Source organism: Acomys minous (genome assembly GCF_964271855.1).
Source record: "Acomys minous genome assembly, chromosome: 10".
Lineage (NCBI taxonomy): Eukaryota > Metazoa > Chordata > Mammalia > Rodentia > Muridae > Acomys > Acomys minous.
This window is the reverse complement of record NC_140491.1, coordinates 25,180,492-25,199,524: the sequence shown is the minus strand read 5'-3', so window position 1 is coordinate 25,199,524 and position 19,033 is coordinate 25,180,492. Positions and strand designations below refer to the sequence as shown.

General features: G+C 44.4%; 1 protein-coding gene and 1 long non-coding RNA gene across 3 annotated transcripts in view; one reads left to right on the top strand and one right to left on the bottom strand.

Moving 5' to 3' along the window:
- Positions 1-11,799: 11,799 nt before the first annotated feature.
- On the bottom strand, positions 11,800-17,806 carry LOC311607011. Of its 2 annotated transcripts, XR_014782499.1 has the most exons (4): positions 17,691-17,784; positions 15,730-15,807; positions 12,793-12,909; positions 11,800-12,345 (listed from the first exon to the last, which is right to left on the bottom strand). It is a non-coding gene; the product is annotated as an uncharacterized lncRNA (long non-coding RNA). The 2 variants fall into 2 exon arrangements; XR_014782498.1 differs by lacking the exon at positions 15,730-15,807 and having other exon boundaries at positions 17,691-17,806.
- CD38 (CD38 molecule) overlaps positions 17,365-19,033 on the top strand; it is a 39,010-nt gene continuing 37,341 nt past the window's right edge. The window contains exon 1 of the mRNA XM_084798511.1: positions 17,365-17,895. Within this exon, the coding sequence (XP_084654637.1) occupies positions 17,651-17,895 (245 nt within the window). The 5' untranslated portion in view covers positions 17,365-17,650. The remainder of the gene's footprint in view (positions 17,896-19,033) is intronic.

The window sequence follows — 19,033 nt, the reverse complement described above, 5'->3', positions numbered from 1 at the left end:
AAGGAATTTAACATAAACCTTTGTACATTGCTTTTCCACATTGGAGACCAAAATGTCTCCATAAAACATAAAATATACTTGGAACAGTTGGCACTGGTCATTGTGAGAAATTGCAGATGCCTCATTAGCTCTGACAAGCTTTCCTTTTGTAAACACACACCTATCTCTAAAGGAAATGTACAAGGCTAAACTTTCTGTGTCAAGTGGAGGACAGTACACAGATTAACTTTTTTTTTTCTGGGAGATTTGTTTGTAAGGCAGGCACACTTCCTCCCCACCCCTTCCACATCTTGGGTAACTACACACTTCCCTGGAAGCTTCAAGCCCCACCCTGTTCTGTAAGGAGGATATGTTGCATAAGCTTTTCTTTTCTTTTTGCTTTTGGTTTTCTGGTGTTTTGAGACAGGGTATCTCCTTGTAGCCTTGGCTGTCCTGGAACTAGCTCTGTAGAGCAAGCCGGCCTCCAACTCACAGAAATTGGCCTGCCTCTGCCGCCCAAGTGCTGGGACTAAAGGAGTGCGCCACCACTGCCAGAATGCTGCAAACATGTTAATCATTTGCTCTTTCTTCAAGTTACATGTTTTTCTGAGACTTCCAGATCTCCTGTATAACTAAATGTAGTTTTCCCCTTGTTAATCTGATTGTGTTCATTTAATTTATAGTCCATCCAAAGAGCCCACAGTGTGAAGGGTTTACACCTTTACATCACCGTCTTCAATGTTCTCCTCTGGGCTCAAGGTCAGACGCCAACCAGTTCCACTGCTCTAGGCTTGTGGTGATTTAATTCAAGCTCTTTTTTAAAAAAAAAAAGATTTATTTATTATTTATACAGTATTCTGCCCACGCGTGCCTACCTACCACAAGAAGGCACCGATCTCATTACAGGTGGTTGTAAGCCACCATGTGGGTGCTGGGAATTGAACTCGGGACCTTCAGAAGAGCAGCCAGTGCTATTAACCTCTGAGCCATCTCTCCAGCCCTTAATTCAAGCTCTTGAGCTCATGGGATCTCTGCAATAAAAAGGCCAGGTACAGGGACATGTTTGTGCAATTTCCAACGGCAAGTATGAGGGCAGCTGATAAATGTCCATTGCACAAGAGTTAAGAACAGCTTTCAAAAAAGGGTATCTGGAGGAAGCAGTGGCCTTAGCTAGTGGTCTTGAGCCTGCATCAGCACAGATAAGAGTTGCAGGATGTGTAGAGGCTTCAGGAAGTGAGGGTGATCCCTTAGAAACATGTGTTTCTTCTGGGTTGGTTGGGTTGTGAAGATAGAAGAGGATGCTTACGGTCTCATGATGGTACCCGAAGGAAGGCCTTAACATACATCCAAGAGTATGAAAGCTATCTTGGTCTCAGCCCATAGTACTTTACTAACTTACTAATGCCCCACACCTCCCTTCTCCTCTGCCTTCCAGGCTTGTAATTATTCTTAGAGCACCTCCGACTGTTTTTCACATCATGACTTTGGATGAACAAGATCCCTCTATCTTCAAAAGAAGAAAAAAAAGCTCATCCTTCAGGAAGTTCTAATAATGTGTATGTGCATGTGTTGGGGTGAATTCACACATGTGTGGTGCTGGAAATTTGAACCAGTGCCCCTACGTGCTAAGCTAGCGCTCTAACATTAAGCTATAAATCAAGCTAAGAACTTAATCTATGCTTTTATATATGTGCATATATGTATATAAGCTTCCTTCTATTTCTCTCTTCATAAACACACAATTAAAAAAAAAAGCATGAATTGTCTTGAGGTCCTTTATTTATGGTGGTTCTTACTCTGTTTCTTGTAATGTGTATCTTTCCATTTTCTTGTGCTTGTGGGCACTAGACCCAAGGCCTGGCATATACTAGGTAAGCAAAAAAAAAAAAAAATCACTAAGCTGCAGCCCCACCACTGCCTATCTATTTTTAAAAGTTTATTCTATTATAAAATACTTACCAGACAAAGATTGGGTAGACTCAAGGGGTGCAAACTGCTGATTCAGCACTCACTGTGAAGTGATGATCACAATCAAATCATTAGTGAATCTATCGGCACCCGTGTTCATTTATATCATAAGTCAAAGTTGGCTCCCTTTGGCCAATATTTCCCAACTTCCCCATCCCCCTTAGCTCCCGATAGCCCCTGTCCCATTCTCTGCCTCTCTGACTTCAGTGATTTTTAGATGATCCATGTAAGCGAGAACATAAAGTGTCTACCCAGCTTATCTTACTTACATAGTGTCCTCTGTGTTCCCTCATGTTGGTAAAAACAGCAGGGTTTCCTTTTTTGTGGCTGAATAAGTTTCCACTGTATACATGTACTTCAGTTTCTCTACTCATTCGTTCACCGACCTCCACCTCATTTGTGCTTCTTGACAACTGTGAACAAGGCAGCAGGGATCGAGGGTGTTGCTTTCCAATTATTTTGGAAAAGAAATGTATTACGTTGCTGTATGGCAAAGCATATGTAGTAAATGAATATTTGAAAGTAAAGAAATAACATTTCTGTGTTCTTCTTCCGTGTTTCCAGACAAGTTCTTAAGTAGTCTAAGCTAGCCTCAAACTTACTGTGTGGTTGAGGATAACCTTGAACTCCAGATCTTCCTATCTACATCTCCTGCGTGTTGAAATTACAGATGTGCACCACCATATTTAGTTTTAAGTGATACTGGGAGTCAAACCCAGGGCTTTATGCATGATGGGGGACACTCTATCAATTGTGCTACATCCTTGATCCCCGACTTAGGCTTCTTCTTCTTCCTCCTCCTCTTTTTTTTTTTTTAATTCTTCTTTGGATTTTGGAGACATGGTTTCTTTATGTAGTCCTGGCTATCCTGAAACTAGCTCTGTAGACCAGACTGGCCTCAAACTCACAGAAATCCTCCTGCCATTGCCTCTTGAGTGCTGGGATTAAAGGCGTGTGCCACCATTGTCGGCCTTGATGCTTAGATTTTTGATCATTTCTTTGTTCAGTGCTGGGGATCAAACTCAGACTTGGCAGGCAAGTGCTGTGACACTGAGCCGTACCTCCAGGCCTTATATCCTTTATGCTCTTGTAAATAACGTGTATTAAACAGTCAAACTATGTCCTTTTTTTGTGTATAATTTCTGGTAAGTAAATGTTTTGAACATTTAAAAATTTCTAGTTCCTTTTAAGCTTTAACCCTTTTCTTCTAACAACAAAATAATTTCTGATTAAAATTCCAGAAAATTATTGTAAGAAAAGTATAAGGGGTCAGTTGCTGCAAGTTATATTTCAGATGTAACTACAGTGCAGCAAAAGATTGACAATATGTGAAAACAAATGGTGATTAAATAGATAACAACCATGGACCATTTACAATGAAAAATTCTACTTATGAAGGACACTAAGAGAGAAAGTAAGTCATTTATAAGGATATCTTAGAGTCCTAGAACCTCAAATTTGAGTAATTATATGTATTACACCAAAATACTAACATTACTTTTATTTATTTCTGAGTGATGGAAGCTATATAATTTTTCTTCATTTTTTTCAGTTATGTATGAATCCAACAATGTTATTACAACCTGGAAAAATTATCTACAGAGTCTGTTCTTATGTAGGAAGATGCATCTTTGATGGCCCACAAGACCTGGTTGCTGCCCAGATGGACACATCCTGATGTACACCTGTCTTTGTTGTATAAACCTCGCTCTACGTAATTTTAAGTTGATTGGTTAGTAAAATTGCTAAAGCAGAAGATGTAGCAGGAAGGAGGAGAGGAAGCCAGAGAGAGGAAAGTCATCATGGGGCAGCAAGGACCATGAGCACGTGGCCATGAAGGCTGGCCTGATGGAACAGAAGCAGCCCAGGCAGGAGCTATTATGGCAAGTAACTTGCGATGTGTAGCTAGGAAATAACAAAATAGCTTAGAGATACCTTCCCAGTTACTGTGCCTTAAAGCTTTTATAAATCTATCTATATGTCTGTCATTTATCTGTCTGTCAGTCTATCTATCTATCTATCTATCTATCTATCATCTATCTATCTACTGTATGTTTGCATTTTATTTAGACTACTAATTACTTAATAAAATAAGCAGGCTTTTATAATTTATTAGGTTGGTAAAATTTTAGTCCTGGGAAAAAACCCCCCAACATGTCCTTCAGTAGATGAATGAAAAAGTAAGCTGGGGTGTGCAGCTGGGTGTGGTGGTACATGCCTTTAATCCCAGCACTCTGGAGGCAGAGGAAGGCAGATCCCTGTGAGTCTAAGGTCAGCTTGCTCTACAAAGTGAGTTCCAGGACAGCCAGGGCTGTCTTATAAAAATTAAATAAAACAAAACAAAAGCTGTGGTATGTCCAAACAATGGAATACTACTCAGAGTCAAGAAAGACTGCATTTTCAGTCATAGAAGGCCAAAGTATACATTGCTGTGTGAAAGCAGCCTATCTAAAAAGGCAAACTATTGGGGCTGGAGAGATGGCTCAGCAGTGAGTACTGACTGCTTTTCCTGAGGATGGGATGGAGTCCTAGCACCCACATGGCGGTGGCTTCCAATTCACCCTAACTCCAGTTACTATGGAATCTGATCCCTCTTCTGGCCTCAGCAAAGTATTAGGCATGCGAGTGGTACATAGACATGCATGTTAAGGCAAAACATTCAGACACATGGAGGAGATCAAATAAGGCAACCGTTTGTACAATTCCAACTACAATGTATCAGAAAAAAGAAAAGTATCCAGAAAAGCAATGGTTACCTGATGCTAGGGGGAGCAGCGTGGTTAGAGGGAGTGTAAAATAGTAGGTACCCATTTCTACAGCTCTGTGCATACATACACCCATAGTATGCAGGGTGACAGGACTGCACCTGAGTATAAACAACAGGTTGGCATGATTATAATTATTCATGACCTCCCATCAACATAGGGGGTCGCTCGAGGTTTAGTGACTTCTCTTTGATGAAATGCCTGACAAAAGCAGCTAGAGCGAGGGAGGTTTGCTTTGGCTCAGGGTTTGAGAAGATCTGGTCAATCAAGGAGGGAAGAAGGCGGCCATTCCTGTTCCTGTTCCCTTTTTATCCAATTCCAGACGCCATGCAGACCATGGACAGTGCCACCTACACTCAGGGCGTGTCTTTCCTCCTCCACTAAATCTTTCTGGCAACTCTTTCACCGATACAACCAGAGCCATGTCTCTTAGGTAATTCTCATTTCAGTTAAATTGATAATGAATATTAATCAACCTAGCAGGGTGGGTACATGGCAGGAGTGAACGTGGGCATGGGTGGGGGTGTGCGGGTGGGGGTGCGTGGGTGGGGGTGCGCGGGTGGGGGGGCACGAGTGGAGCGATGAGGGACCATGTAAGAATCCTTTTTCCCCACTCAGTTTTGCTGTGACTATAAAGCCTGCCATAAGAAGGAAGTTCACTGTTGAAGTGAATAAAAGTTTAAAAGCCAGTGAGTGCTATTTAGGGTCAGAGTCTTCAAATGGGTTCCACTTGGGGCTTTTTCTTGGCTTTTGCTTCTTGTTTGCTTTTCTTTTTAATTTGCGTTGAACGATCCTGGGCTAAACGAGCATTATTCAGTGTCCTTCAGCTATTCCAGAATTCTCTGGCTAAGATGTTTGACCTCCAGCCTTTGGAATGTAAGAATGGAAAGCACAAATATCCTCACAAATGAAGTAAACAACTTAAAAAAAATTGTTGTTGTTGTTTTTTGTTTTTCGAGACAGGGTTTCTCTGTGTAGTTTTGGCTGTCTTAGACTCTCTTTGGAGACCAGGCTGGCCTCGAACTCATAGAGCGCCTCCTGCCTCTGCCTCCCAAGTGCTGGGATTAAAGAAGGAGTGACCCCAACACTGCCTAGCTGAAGTAAACAACTTGTAAAAGAATCTGTTGAGAAAAAAAGGGCCACACATTGGCTGGTGTTCTGGGTGAATTGGCAGTGATGTACAGAAGGGCTGATGGTATAAACTTTGCGCATGTGCAATGAGGGGGCTATATTTGACTAAATCAGCCAGCCTGCTGTTTATGACATTCAGTGTCAATGCACCCTTTTCTAGTGTCCATAAACTGATTTTCTACCAGGGACTCTTCTCTGACCCAATCCACAGCCCACTTGGGGTTCCACTTACAAGGTCAGGCTGTAGGAGTTGCTCAGATTTAGAGCACACTCTCGTCATTGACCCTGCAATAGGCTCAGAAGCGGAGTCAAAGGCAACGCTAGGATTTTAACTGCTACAGTGGGGTGTGTGCTCAGCCATCAGCTGGCATACTGAGGAGGGGAAGGCAACCTGTGTTCGTCCTATAGGTTTAAATACCAGTCCTGTGCTCTACCAGTTACTATTAAGTCAGTCTTTCTCTCATTATAGTTGTTCTCTCAGCCCGGTCACAGGTACTGCCTGTGTTTTGAATTTGTTATAGAACGGAATAAGTTGATATTTGTAAAGCCCGGCATGGCGTTTGCGCTCTCAACATTTTTACTTGTGGAAGTATAGGGCTTCGCAAACCTGAGCACCAAACGACTCTTCCTTCCTCAGCCTTTCTCAGTTCAGCAAGCGACATCTTTATCCTCCCAGCTGCTCACATCATCTCCATCTTCTGTGCTGCTCAAGCCTGAACCATGGTTGTCTTTGACACTACGGTCTAGTCCAGCAGCCAGACCTTGTAGGCACACCCAGAATTAATCGGATCTGCCAAAGCAAATCCAGTGCAAGACACCATCATCTCTTGTCTGGATCCAGACACCACAGACTCTTAAACATTTCTGCTTCAGGCCCTATTTGTGTTGCTTTCCTGCAAGGATTCTAATAAAATCTAAACCGGTAGATGTCACTCCTTTATATATGTGTCTGCTTGCCCCCCCCCCCCCCCCGCCCCCCATGCCAACACACAGGCGGCAGCATCCTCATTCTTAACTCCCATTCTTTCCACCAGGGTCCTGCAGGTGCCCTTTGCTGTTCCTTGAGCACATCTGGCTTACTTCTGCCTTAAGTAAGACCTTCCGCCTGCTCTGTATGTCTGTGCTATGTGGCAACTTCATCTTCTTCAGGTCATAACCTTCCCCGCAAGACCCTCCTTAGTTCTCTCGGCCCATAGCAATCTCCCAATTCCATATTCCATCACCTGTTCAGTCAGTCTTCTGGCTCTCATCACTGCTTTGCCTGTGTTATGGATTGCTTATTGAGTGTGTCTATTGCATGTCTGCCTTCATTAGACTACAGGACTAAATATTTTTTGTTTTGGAATACCCGGTATTTAAAACAGCTCAGAAGGTAGAATAAGTACTTGATAAATGTTTGATGAATAGGTGGATAAATAAGGAAATAGAAGAAAAAAACATTGCAATGAAGCGTGATATTTGTTAATGGATCCCTGTGACTTTCTAGTCCCTGAGAACATAGCTGAAACAGACACTGCTTTGGTGTCCAGCCACAGTCTGGCGGAAGTGTGGAAACTGCCAGAAATTCAGGGATGAGGGTTGGAGAGATGGCTCAATGGTTAAAAGCATTCACTCTTCCAGAGGACCTGGCTCAATTTCCAGCACCCACATGGTAGCTCACAGCTGTCTGTAACTCTAGCTCCATGGCATGTGACACTGTATTCTGGACTCCTCAGGCAATGCAAACACATATATCCAGGGAAAACACCCAAATACATAGAATAAGTTCATCTTTTACAGAATTCAGAGAACATAAGGTGGGCAGGAAAACAAATGGCAAGGACGTGCCACCCATAAGGGAAGACTTATACAACTTGCCATCTGAGGGGGTCATCTGAAGGTCCAGGAGAGCAAAGACCTAGGGAGAGGATGTGGAGAGAAGGAGGAATTGAAATGTGACCAAATTACGTAGGTTGAGGTTAGTGCCTGCCCAGGAAGTGGCTACACTGGCTTTCATATACCGCGAGCTTCACTCATGCCAAATAAACAGGTAGCCTGTAAGGCAAAGCAGGAGGCTCTAGCAAATTGGAAATACCTCGAGGCACTGTGTCAAGCCCTGTTGACTCCTGTTCTACAGAAAATCTAGGCTGAAAATGGGGACCAGGAGGTTAGATCTTGCTCAGCTACAGGGTGTGGGAGGAGAAACATGTGGTTTTTTGAATCAACTAGAAAAAGAAGCTCAGATCATGGTCTGATAACGTAAGTAAGGAGGCTTTCCTATTGTTTGTGAAGCTCAGCATTTCTTGAGGGTCCTCCAGAGTCAAGGATGCACAAAATGTACTGAAGAGACAAACAGATAAACCCTGAGCTTTCCCAGGTCACAAAATGCTCCCTACAGCTGTCAGGTGCCACAACCCAAGAATGTCCCCAGATGTGTTCACTCTGGACCATAAATCCTCTTCAAGGACACACTCAGCTTGTCTATAACATGCCACTTGAAAAACGTTTCTGAGATGGCATTATTAGTCACAAGGTGCTCAGCACTCTAAGTTGCTAGCAATCATTGGGGAAAGAGAAAACTAAGGAAATTATACAGTTGGCTGTAGCCCTCTGCTCTCTCTCTCCATCACTTTGCTTTAGTCTCAGCAGATGAGCAGGATCCTGTCATTTCTGTGTACTTCGGCTGGAGAATTTGAGGAAGAACTTGGATTCACAGGCTGATGCTTAGCCCAGTGTTGTGAGCCAGGCAGTGAGAGAGGGCTTCCTTCTACAGGCCTTGCCCAGGTGCCAGCCACATGCTGGGCCTTGTCTTGGGACCTGGGGCACAGTGTACTCGTGATGGTCCTGTCCTAGAGGAGGACACCTGCGAGTGGGAAGACTAAGGAGAGGCTCCACCCACTGCTGGAGACTTCACCCAAAAGGCACAACTTCTTTACCTGTATATGTTTTTACAGCAAGGCTGGAAGGTGAAGGCATTGCATCGGGCACTCGTGTTCTAGAAGCTACCCAGGAGCGGACTGGGTTCTTGTGTTGCAGAGAAAAGACATGCCCAGTAGGCACCATATGTGTACACACATTCAGAAATATGTACAATTAAGGACTACTATATCATAACTACTTTTTCATTTAAAAAAATTTTTTTATTAATTTATTCTTGTTACATCTCAATGGTTATCCCCTCCCTTGTATCCTCCCATTCTTCCCTCCCTCCCATTTTCCCCTTATTCCCCTTCCCTATGACTGTGACTGAGGGGGATTTCCTCCCCCTGTATATGCTTATAGGGTATCAAGTCTCTTCTTGGAACCTGCTATCCTTCCTCTGAGTGCCACCTACTTTTTCATTTTATAACTTTGGGAAGATAGACATTTTTTAAACATCTCTCTATGTTTATGCACATTGGTGTTTTGCCTGCATGTGTATTTGTGTGAGGGTGACAGAGCCCCTGGAACTGGAGTTCCAGACAGTTGTGAGCTGCCATGTGGGTAATGGGAATCGAACGTGGGTCCTCTGGAAGAGCAGACAATGCTCTTAACCACCGAGCCACCTCTCCAGCCCCATTTTTAATTTTAATTAAAATATAATTATATTATTTCCTCCATTTCCTCCCTCCAACCACTCAAACCACCATTCCACTCCATCCCAAATTCATGACCTCTTTATTATTATTACTATTATTGTTTTACACACACACACACACACACACACATAAACATACAACCTGCTGAGTTGGTTTAGTGTTTCTTGTATGTATATGATTCCAGGCTGACCAGTTTGTACTGTATAGCCAGGGCTGGAGTTCCTTCCAGGGGGAAAACTAGTCCTTCTTCTCTCAACTGTCAGTTGCCTGTAGTTCTCTGTCTAAGGGTAGAGCCCCATGAGGTTTTCTTGGTCCACAATGTCATGTCTATCGGTGCTGTCATTGTTGTGGTCTTCTTTAGGCAGCAATATTGTGCCAGTATCATGAGTATTCCCTTCCCTGTCATTTCTAGGAGACACAATCTCATAGCGGACTTCATGGTCCTCAGGCTTCATAACTACCTTTGAATCTGCAACAAACAAACAAAGCAAACTGATAAACAACAGAAAGATAATCAAAATGTTAGGGGGATTTGTGTACAGCCTGCAAGAGTAGCCTTTCTGCCTTCTACCAAGGCAGCCTCAGATCTACTCTATTGCCTGAGGCTGTGTTCTGATACTCACCTCACCTGTCGACTTACCTTGCTTGCTATTCACAGCCTGAGGCAGTACCCTGTCTTCTCTCTGCCCCCTTAAAGCTGCCCAGATTCCCTGGCACCCCTCTTGGCAGCCACACAGCTGCCACACCATCTAAGCTCACTCTATGAAATCCTTGGAGTCTTCTAATTAAGTCGTACAGAAGAGGAAGGTGTGCTTCAGAGAAGATTTACAATCTTCTGGAAAGGCCAAGCCCTCCTACCTGACCACAGGGCCTGTGCTTTCCACTGAGTGAAGGCCCCTTTATTTCTGTGTTCTCAGGGCCTAGCATAGCGCCTTGCATGTGGTAGGTCCTTAGTACATGCCAAATGAATGAATGGGTACTATCCCACACTATGTTTTAAATCTCTGTATGTTAACTATGTCCAAATTAAGTCCATAATAACAGCACTGTGTCCGTTCCAGGTGTGTAGATTGGCTCCCATCAGTCCCCACCTCAGTTTCATCAGGCGTTAACATAGCAACCGCTGTTTTTGTTTTTGTTTTTTAGGTAAAAAGACATAGAGAAGCAGGCCCCAGTCATATCATAGCAGTATGTTGTAGTCGGAAGAGGCGGGCAGAATGGATACAGGTGTAGTTTTATTTTTCAAGTATGTTTTAATGTCAGACACTATTGCTGGGCATCTTTTAGAAAAATAAAATGCAAACAGAGAGAGTCCACAAACCAAGCGACTTCCTAGAAGTCCAGGGTTACAGGCTGCATTTTCGATTCATTTTATCCTGTGTTTGTTATATTTTAACAGAAGGAGGAACTAAAAGCCAAAGTTTCCTTAAGTCACTGACGATTAATGACAAGAAATAAGGAAAGTGAAAATGGCAGGTTTACTCATGTGAATGCTGGGAAACCCACGCTCTTACCCAGTGTACGTGCCACTTGGTATAATCTTTTATGGTTGGCAATATCTTTCCAAAGAATATTTATACTTTTTACCTTTGACCCCAGGAAGTCTATTTTTTGGAGAATGCATGCAATTGGACATAGAAAATTATGTGAGCAGAAGGATGTATTCTGTAGTTTTTAATGTTGTAACAGAGGTGTAGACCACTTAAGTGCCCATGAATATGGCTCAAGTTAAGCAAACCAGAGGCCATTTAAAAAATGTTGGTTCAGGAGTCAGCTTATTGAATGCTGTCAATGGGAAGAAATCCAGGTAACTAATAGGACATGGCATGCTATGTATTTATGACACAATGAACTTTGTCTATATGTATGTATGCATATGTATATGTTTATGTATGTATAAATATTGTCTTATTTGTTTATTAACATAGGAGGCCAGGGAAAAGGAAAAAAATCAGTTTTAACATCTACCATATTTTCATCTATTATATTTATTGTGAAAAGCAAACACACAGGGCTAGAGAGAACATGCTTGAGAGAATCTCAGTTCGCCCACCAGACCCTACCTTGGGTGGCTCCCAACCTCTTATAACTCCAGATCCCAGCAATCTGATGCTCTCTTCTGACTTCCACAGGTTCCTGAACATACCTGGTGCACATAAACACAAGTAGGCCCACACACACATACATATAAACAAAAATAAATAATGTCTTTGAAGAAAATAACAATACTCTTTTTAAAGTGTTGTCGGGGAGCCTGGCACTTGGGAGGCAGAGGCAGGTGGATCTCTGTGAGTTCGAGCCATCTTGGTCTACAAAATGAGTCCAGGACAGCCAGGCCTACAAAGAGAGAAACCCTGTCTTGAAAAAAACAAAACAAACAAATCAAACAAACCAAAGTGTTGTGGAGGGAAGGTATAGTTTTATTTTATAAGGAAGAAAGACATAAAGGCTTGTTACATAGTAACTGTTTTTGAACTTTGCACTTAGAGGCAAAGGGGGTGACAAAGTGGGAGAGCACAACAGGACCCAGCATAAGGGAAGCAAACCTTAGGCAAAGAAAGAGCAGCATTTCCCGTTCGATTTTCACATTATGGTTTAGAGGTGAATGTGGTACTATCCACCTCTCAGAAAAACTAAGTACTGGGAGTGAACTGGGGGAGCTGTGCATTCATTTGTTTAACAAGCATTTAAGGACTTCAAGTTGAATTCTAAGACATAAAGAGGAAAATAAAAAACACACAATTGTTTCCAACCACACCCTTAGCAAATACTGGAAGCCTCGAAGAAACTCTTCAAAGTCTTATTTGGTGGCTGGGCAGTTCATATCTTCCAAGCCTCTGAGATCTGTCTTGGCTCAGGAGGTCCTCTGGCTTCTGTGTTGGTCAGCCAGGAGAGTGTCCAACCTGAAGACCTGCTGTGGAGGTTAATGTGAATGCTAGAAGCACCTAGGAGACATGACACTGGGCATGTTTGTTTTCTTGATTGGGCTAATTGAGGTAGCAAGATCCACCATTGTGGTGGTAGCAAGACCCAGCAAATATGGATAGCACCATTCTAGGGCTTGGGATCCTAGTCTAAATAAAAAGAATGTTAACTGAGCGCTAGCTCCCGTTGTTCTATGCTTCCTCACTGAAGATACAAAGGGACTAGCTGCCTCGACTACCTCCATATCCTCTCTGCCACGGTGGACAAGGCTTTCAAACCATAAGCACACATCAACCCCTCCTTTTCTGAAGTTGCTTTGTCAGCTAGTTTGTTACAGCAACCACCAAAACATCTCATACTCCTGCTTCCATTTGGGAAGGCTTCTTGGAAAGTGTATGCTGAGGCTGAGACCTGAAGGCTCAGCAGTATATATATGAAGGTCAAAGGCAGAAGAAAGTTTGCATTACCTGGGGACAGAGAAGACCAAGAGCACTGAGGGACCATGGAGGTTGGAGACCAAGGTGACTATGGGAGAAGGAGAAGCCGAGAGGGGCCCACATGCTGTGGGAAACATCTGGAGCAAGCTGGGAAGTGAGAAAGACAAAGTTATGTTGGGAGAAATTACATCTTTAAAAAAAATGTGACATCTGGACCACCTCCCAGGTTGCAGAGAATGGATGGAGACTGGGAAGGCTGGATTTGCAGGAGGAGTTGAAAGCCAGTCTGAGGAGAGAAAGAGACTGGACTAAGTCAGAGATGAGTTGAAGGCCATAGTATCTAGTGAATCATTTGCAGGCAGCAGAGACCAAGCTCCCTGGGATATGTGGGGTGAGGGAGAGGGACGCCTTGAAAGATCCCAGATGGAGCGGGTGTGTGTCAAGGATTTTGATGCTCATCACTTAAGTAAAGAAGATCAGGAAGAACACAAGTTGGAGGAGGAACTTAATGTTGAGTTTGACCTATGAAATCACGGAAGCATAAATGTCCCCTGCTCTAGTAATCTTGCTGTCCCATCAGCATCACGGCAGTAACAGCTTGTGTCTTTTCACTGTTTCTCATCTTCCTTTTGTGCTCACTTCAGTTTCTGTAGAGCTTAGGAGCATCCATTAGTTGAATGCTATCCTTGCTCAGATTTCAGCTCAGTGTTTACCCGCTGTCAAGACCCACAGGACTTCATGATGACTGACACCCACAATTCTTAGGTCTCAGGCCAGCGTCTCAAAAGGTAACTGTATTTGGAGGTAGCCCAATTACCTGTGTAGACGTAATTAAAGCGAGATTATTGAGGAAGGGCTCAAATCCATCCTTGACATCTTCATACAAACTGGAAATTAGGTCACAGACTTACAGAGAGCCCTCCTCAGCTAGTAAAGGCACAAAGGAAAGGGCAGTCTGAAAGCCAAGTAAGTGGAGAGGCCTCAAAAAGAACCAACCATGCAGAAAGCTTGCCCTTGAGTTTCCAGCTTCTAGGACTTCAAGACAATACATTTTTTTTTTTTTTTGCTTGAGCCATCCAGTGTGTGGTGCTCTGCTGTGGCAGCTCTAGCAGGCTGCTGAGCGAGCTTTGTCCTTTTCTGATTTTTGTCTAAACAGTGGGTGTGTTCGGGTAAACACTGGTTCACTAACTGGCCTTTCTTTGAATTTTTGACTACGCCCCAGCCTGGTTAGTCTCCTCCAGTGCTCTACACTGTCCCCACAGGGGCTTTCTTTATTACTTCATGGGAGAAGCAATCAGGAAAGAATGTTCTTTTGCTGTTATCATCAAATCCTGAGCCATATTCCTCACCTCTTTTTTTTTTTTTTTTTTTTGTGAGGAGCCAGAGCTCCCACTCACATCCCCACGGTGCCTCAGATTCTTCTCCCCCTCACGAGCTTTTGTCAAGCATTGTTGTGCTGCTGAGTCGGCTTGTCAGCTTGCAAAAGTTCCTGCTAGAAATCTAATCCCAGAACTGGATTCTCTTTCCTGACTCCCAGGGTGTTACTTACTTTCTCATTATTGTGAGAAACTATCCAACTGGACAACTGAAGAAGGGGAAAAAAATGACTTTGGTTCAAGTTTTAGAGAATTTGGTTCACGGTCTCTTGGCTTCGTGCTCTTGGGTAGAATATTATGTGGCATAGGAGAGCCGTTCACTTCATGATCAACCAAGAGGTAAAGAACTGGATAGTAAGTTGACAGGGACAACCCAGCACCAAGACCTTTAACCAGTGACCCAATTCATCCCTCTTAGCCTCGCCTCCAAAATTTATATAACTTTCCAAACTAGCGCCCCTGCCTGAGTACCAAGAGTTCAAATCATAAACGTATAGGGGATTTTTACATATCCAAGTTATAATGCCTGCCATTTCCCAATTGTGACCTTACTTCTCAATTCTCTTTGACATTAAGAAACCAAAACTGAAACCAACCAAACAAACCGTCCCTCCCCTTTCAACACAAGTGCACTCTAACTTACTGATAGACCATTGACACGTTCGCTTGAACCTATTCTGTTGGGCTGTGCCCACATTTCCTAAAAGTGCTCCCTCTTGGCCATGGAAAGAAGAGTCAGCATTTAAGAGTGTTTGTGCTCTTGCAGAAGACTGGAGTGTGGTCCTGGCATCCACATCAGGCAGCTCACAACCATTTACAACTTCAACTCTGGGGGACCTGATGCCCTATGTTGGCCTGTATGAACACCACACATAGGAACCGGAATGCACACACATGCATATGCTTGTGCACTTGTGTATTCATGCACACACACACACACACACACACACACACACCAGAGGTAGTATGTCTATTTTTTAAAGTTCCTTTTGTCATGAACTTCTGGGCTTCTCTTCTTTCTTGGTCAGGAGTCACCGTTCCAAGTTCCTTTTTCTGGGATTCCCACGCTTTTCTGACTCCCTGCTTTCAAGAATGCTCTACGAGATCTTGAAACTTCTCCCTTGACTATTACATGGTCTCTTTGTGATCTTACCATCCTCTTTACAAACTGTGTGCTGAAATTGGTCTCCAACGCTGGCTCACATACTTGTACCTAACTCGGTGTCTCTTGTTTGGGATTCCAACCTTACTTCATCTGAACAAAATTCTCCACTTACACCTCTGCACCCCAAACTAAACCCACCCCATTCTAGTGTTCTTGTTACTATACCAGGCAATAGGGTCCCTTCCTTTGATCATGTCTCAAAAATATCGGTGTTATCATTGATTCCTCCCATTCTTGCAAACCCACATCCTGCTCAACAAATCCTGTTGCTTCTACTTCAGAACCTTTCCTAGGGCGTGATCTTCTTTAAATTTACCACTTGTTACTAATTTGCAGGTTAAAGTCAGACCCGGTCCTTATGTTTCCACCTTTGTTCTACAAAGCCAGGCTGAGTCTTTCACTTGTCACGCCAGGCAACTCACTGACCTTGAGTGACTTAAAGCTGAAACCCATGCTGGTGAAATGGCCCAACCTGTCCAGTCCTCTGTTGTCAAGCCTGATGACCTGAGTTGGACACACATGGTAGAGAGAGGGGGGGAGGGGCACAGGAAATGAATAAGAAAAACCTGTAAGCGAAATGCCCAGTCTAAAAAAAAAAAGTCCTCCTACAGAGCTGCAGAGATCGGCTCTCCCGTTGCCCTAGAAACTATCCTCTCTCCATTCTCTAGTCTAGCTGCATGGCTGCCTTTGTGCCACTTAAAACAGGACAAGGGTTGTTCCTGCTTCAGCGTTTGCACCTTGTATTCCCTCTGCCTGGAACATGACTGTCCCATGCACGCCCTGTGCTATGAGCTATGATGTGGCAAGTCTCTGTTTAAGTAATACATGTCCTCTTGGGAAGGGGAGGCAGGAAGAGGCCCTGTATTCTGGGCTTCCTACTTGGACATGAGATGGGTGGCTGTAAGGGGCCACCCTTAGTGGCTCTTGGCCTAAAACATAGGCAATTCCACCTTGCCTGTAGGTTCCATTTTCTACACCTCTGTTTGGCAAGTAGCAAGCTGAGGGTCAGCCCGAGGCCACACCTCTCAGAAACTGCTTATTTACCTTATCTCTGCAGCTGCATTCCTCAGAACTTACCTCCCTATCCTTGAAGTTTTTACTACTGAGAGGTATAGCAGAGCATCCTCATTAGCTCCTAGGAATCCACTTGCTTATCAGCTACATTCTCTCAAAGTTTACTCCCTTATCTTAAAGTTTTTACTACTGGGCTAGAGAGCAGAATAGCTGTCATTAGGTTTCCATAGCAGCCTGCCCTTGCCTTTCTGAGACCCTATAAAAACTCTGTGAAAAATTTCAACAAACGAGGTTTGATCAGAATCCAGACTTGCCCCCCATTTCTTCATGTCTCCCGGTCCTGTCTCTTTTTCAGCCTTGTATCCCCCTCCGAGGTTCCGTTTGAAGACCCCGCCGGCCAGGGCAGGTGGCAAACATCTTATCAATTGTAAAATCGTATCAAGTTGGAAGCTCCCTAGAGCAAGCAGTAATAACTTGGAGTTACTGTAATCAGTTATTATGTCTTAAGGCTTGTCCTAAACACCTAGGGAATATCTAATCAAAACAATCTGTGATACGATTAATGTGAGTAGCTGCTTCGTATCTATCTGGTTCAGAGAGACGAGTTAACAGCACTTTAACAGCCTGGGTTAACCAAGGGCTGGGTTTGAACTGGGCCTGAACCTCCAGAAAGGAGAGGCCAAATGAACCTGGGACTTTCAAGATATCCGAGCAGGATTTTATCAAAGCTTAGAAGTAAAGGTAGGACATTCATTGTCGTTGTCAGGCATTGAGTGAACAGAGAGAGAGAAGGAAGAGAGGGAGATGGAGGGAGAGAGAGAAAGAGAGGGGAGAGAGAGGGAGAGGGGAGATGGGGAGAGAGGGGGAGAGGAGAAGGAGGAGAGAGGGAAAGGAGAGGAGAGAGAGAAAAGGAGAGAGAGGGAGAAAGGACAAGAGAAAGAGAGAGAGAGGGAGGGAGGGAGGAAGGGGGGGGGAGAAGAGAGAATATGTAATGGGAAAGTGTCAGGTGTACAGGTGACAGAAATGTCTGGCCAGGAATATCCCCAAGCTGTTGTCTGTGCCCGTGCAGAGGCTAGCATGCTGGCTTCTCTTGGAGAGAGGGAGGCTCTTGAACATCTTCTGCTTAGGAGTCTGGAAGTTAGCAGCTCGAGTGCCTGTTAACATCCTTAAAGCCTTATTAGCCCAGTCACTCCATTGAACTTTGAAGCAGGGGTAGGGGGTGGGAAAGGAAGCTGATAAAAGGCAAGTGAAAGAAAGGAGGAGGGGCAGGCTCCTACCCAGCCAGCACTGTGCGCTCTTCCTGCCTAGCCGGGGCTGCTCTCCAAGGAGCCCCATGGCCAACTATGAGTTTAGCCCGGTGTCTGAGGACAGACCTGGCTGCCGCCTTTCTAGGACCGTCCAGATCTGTCTCGGAGTAGGTCTCCTGATCCTGTTCACCTTGATAGTGAGCCTCCTGGTTTTTTTTCTCTGGCCGCGCTCACTCCTTGTGTGGAAGGGGAAGCCAACCACGAACCACTTCCCTGAAATCTTCCTGGGACGCTGCCTCGTGTACACGCAAATCCTCCGGCCTGAGATGAGGTGAGTTGGCATCTGAGGCACATGCCAGGCACAGTGCTGCGCGGGGGCCCGGGAGGCAGGCTGTGACCCAGCTGGAGTTCTCACGGCGCGTGAGGGGGGAGGAGGTGCAGTGTCCAGATTGTCCCAAACAAAGAATCTTGTGTTGCGGATCAGCTGAGAGCCAAAGGGCAGTGCTGAGTAGGATTCCGGTGAGCGGGAGGTCCCCTGTGCAAGCTACCAAGCAAGCACCATCACTTCTGAGTGATCAGTGCCTGCTATGGGGGCCTGACTCTTGCTGAGCTCTGCAAAGGTGCTTGCCTCCTATAGCCGGTCCTGAGATGGGCCTTTGGGGCCACCTTTGGCTACAGCCCCGCTGCAGGGACAGAAAACTTTCGTAGGCCCAGGAACTTCACATTGTCATTTGGCTTGTGGTTTCGATCAGCCTACCGTCCCTGCTCAGAAAGTTATGGTCACAGGTGACATTTGACTAAGTGGCTGGCTGAGCACGCTGTGGAAGTCGAGGGAGTCAGAAAGGGCAAATGTCTGCCTTGAGTTTTATTTATCTTTATAAAACAACATCCTGGAGCGGTCATTCATGCCTGTGGTACAAGAGGATTGCTGTGTGTTCAAGGTTAGCCAGGGCAGCACAGCTAAGTTGAAAATTCCAGGACAAGCTTGGGTTACAAAGCAAACACAAAGCAAACAAACACTGCACCCAAACAGCTTCCTGATTCTTTTTTGCACTTGATCTTTAATAAAACAAAACAAGACAGATTATGGGAACTGAAACATCACTCATCAGATAAGCTGAGTCAGCTTGGTGAACCCGTGCAGACCCTTGGGAACATCTTTATCAGAGTGTACAGTCAGCTCTCACACTCCCTTCCATGCACTACCTGCCCCAGAGGAAGGAGCTTGTGGCATGGCTATTCATTCCTGGGTATTGTTTTAGTGTAGAACTGATTTCTGAAGTCAAACAGAGAGTAGGACAGGCTGGGTAGGCATGCCTCGAGCCCATCTTCACCTTCTGTCTTCAGATGCCCAAACTTCCCACGTAGTCACATGCTCTGGTTTGGGTCGTAGACTTACTTGAAAATGTTCAGGTAGAACCACCACTCCCGATTAATATCTTGTTTACAGATTTAAAAAAAAATGATAT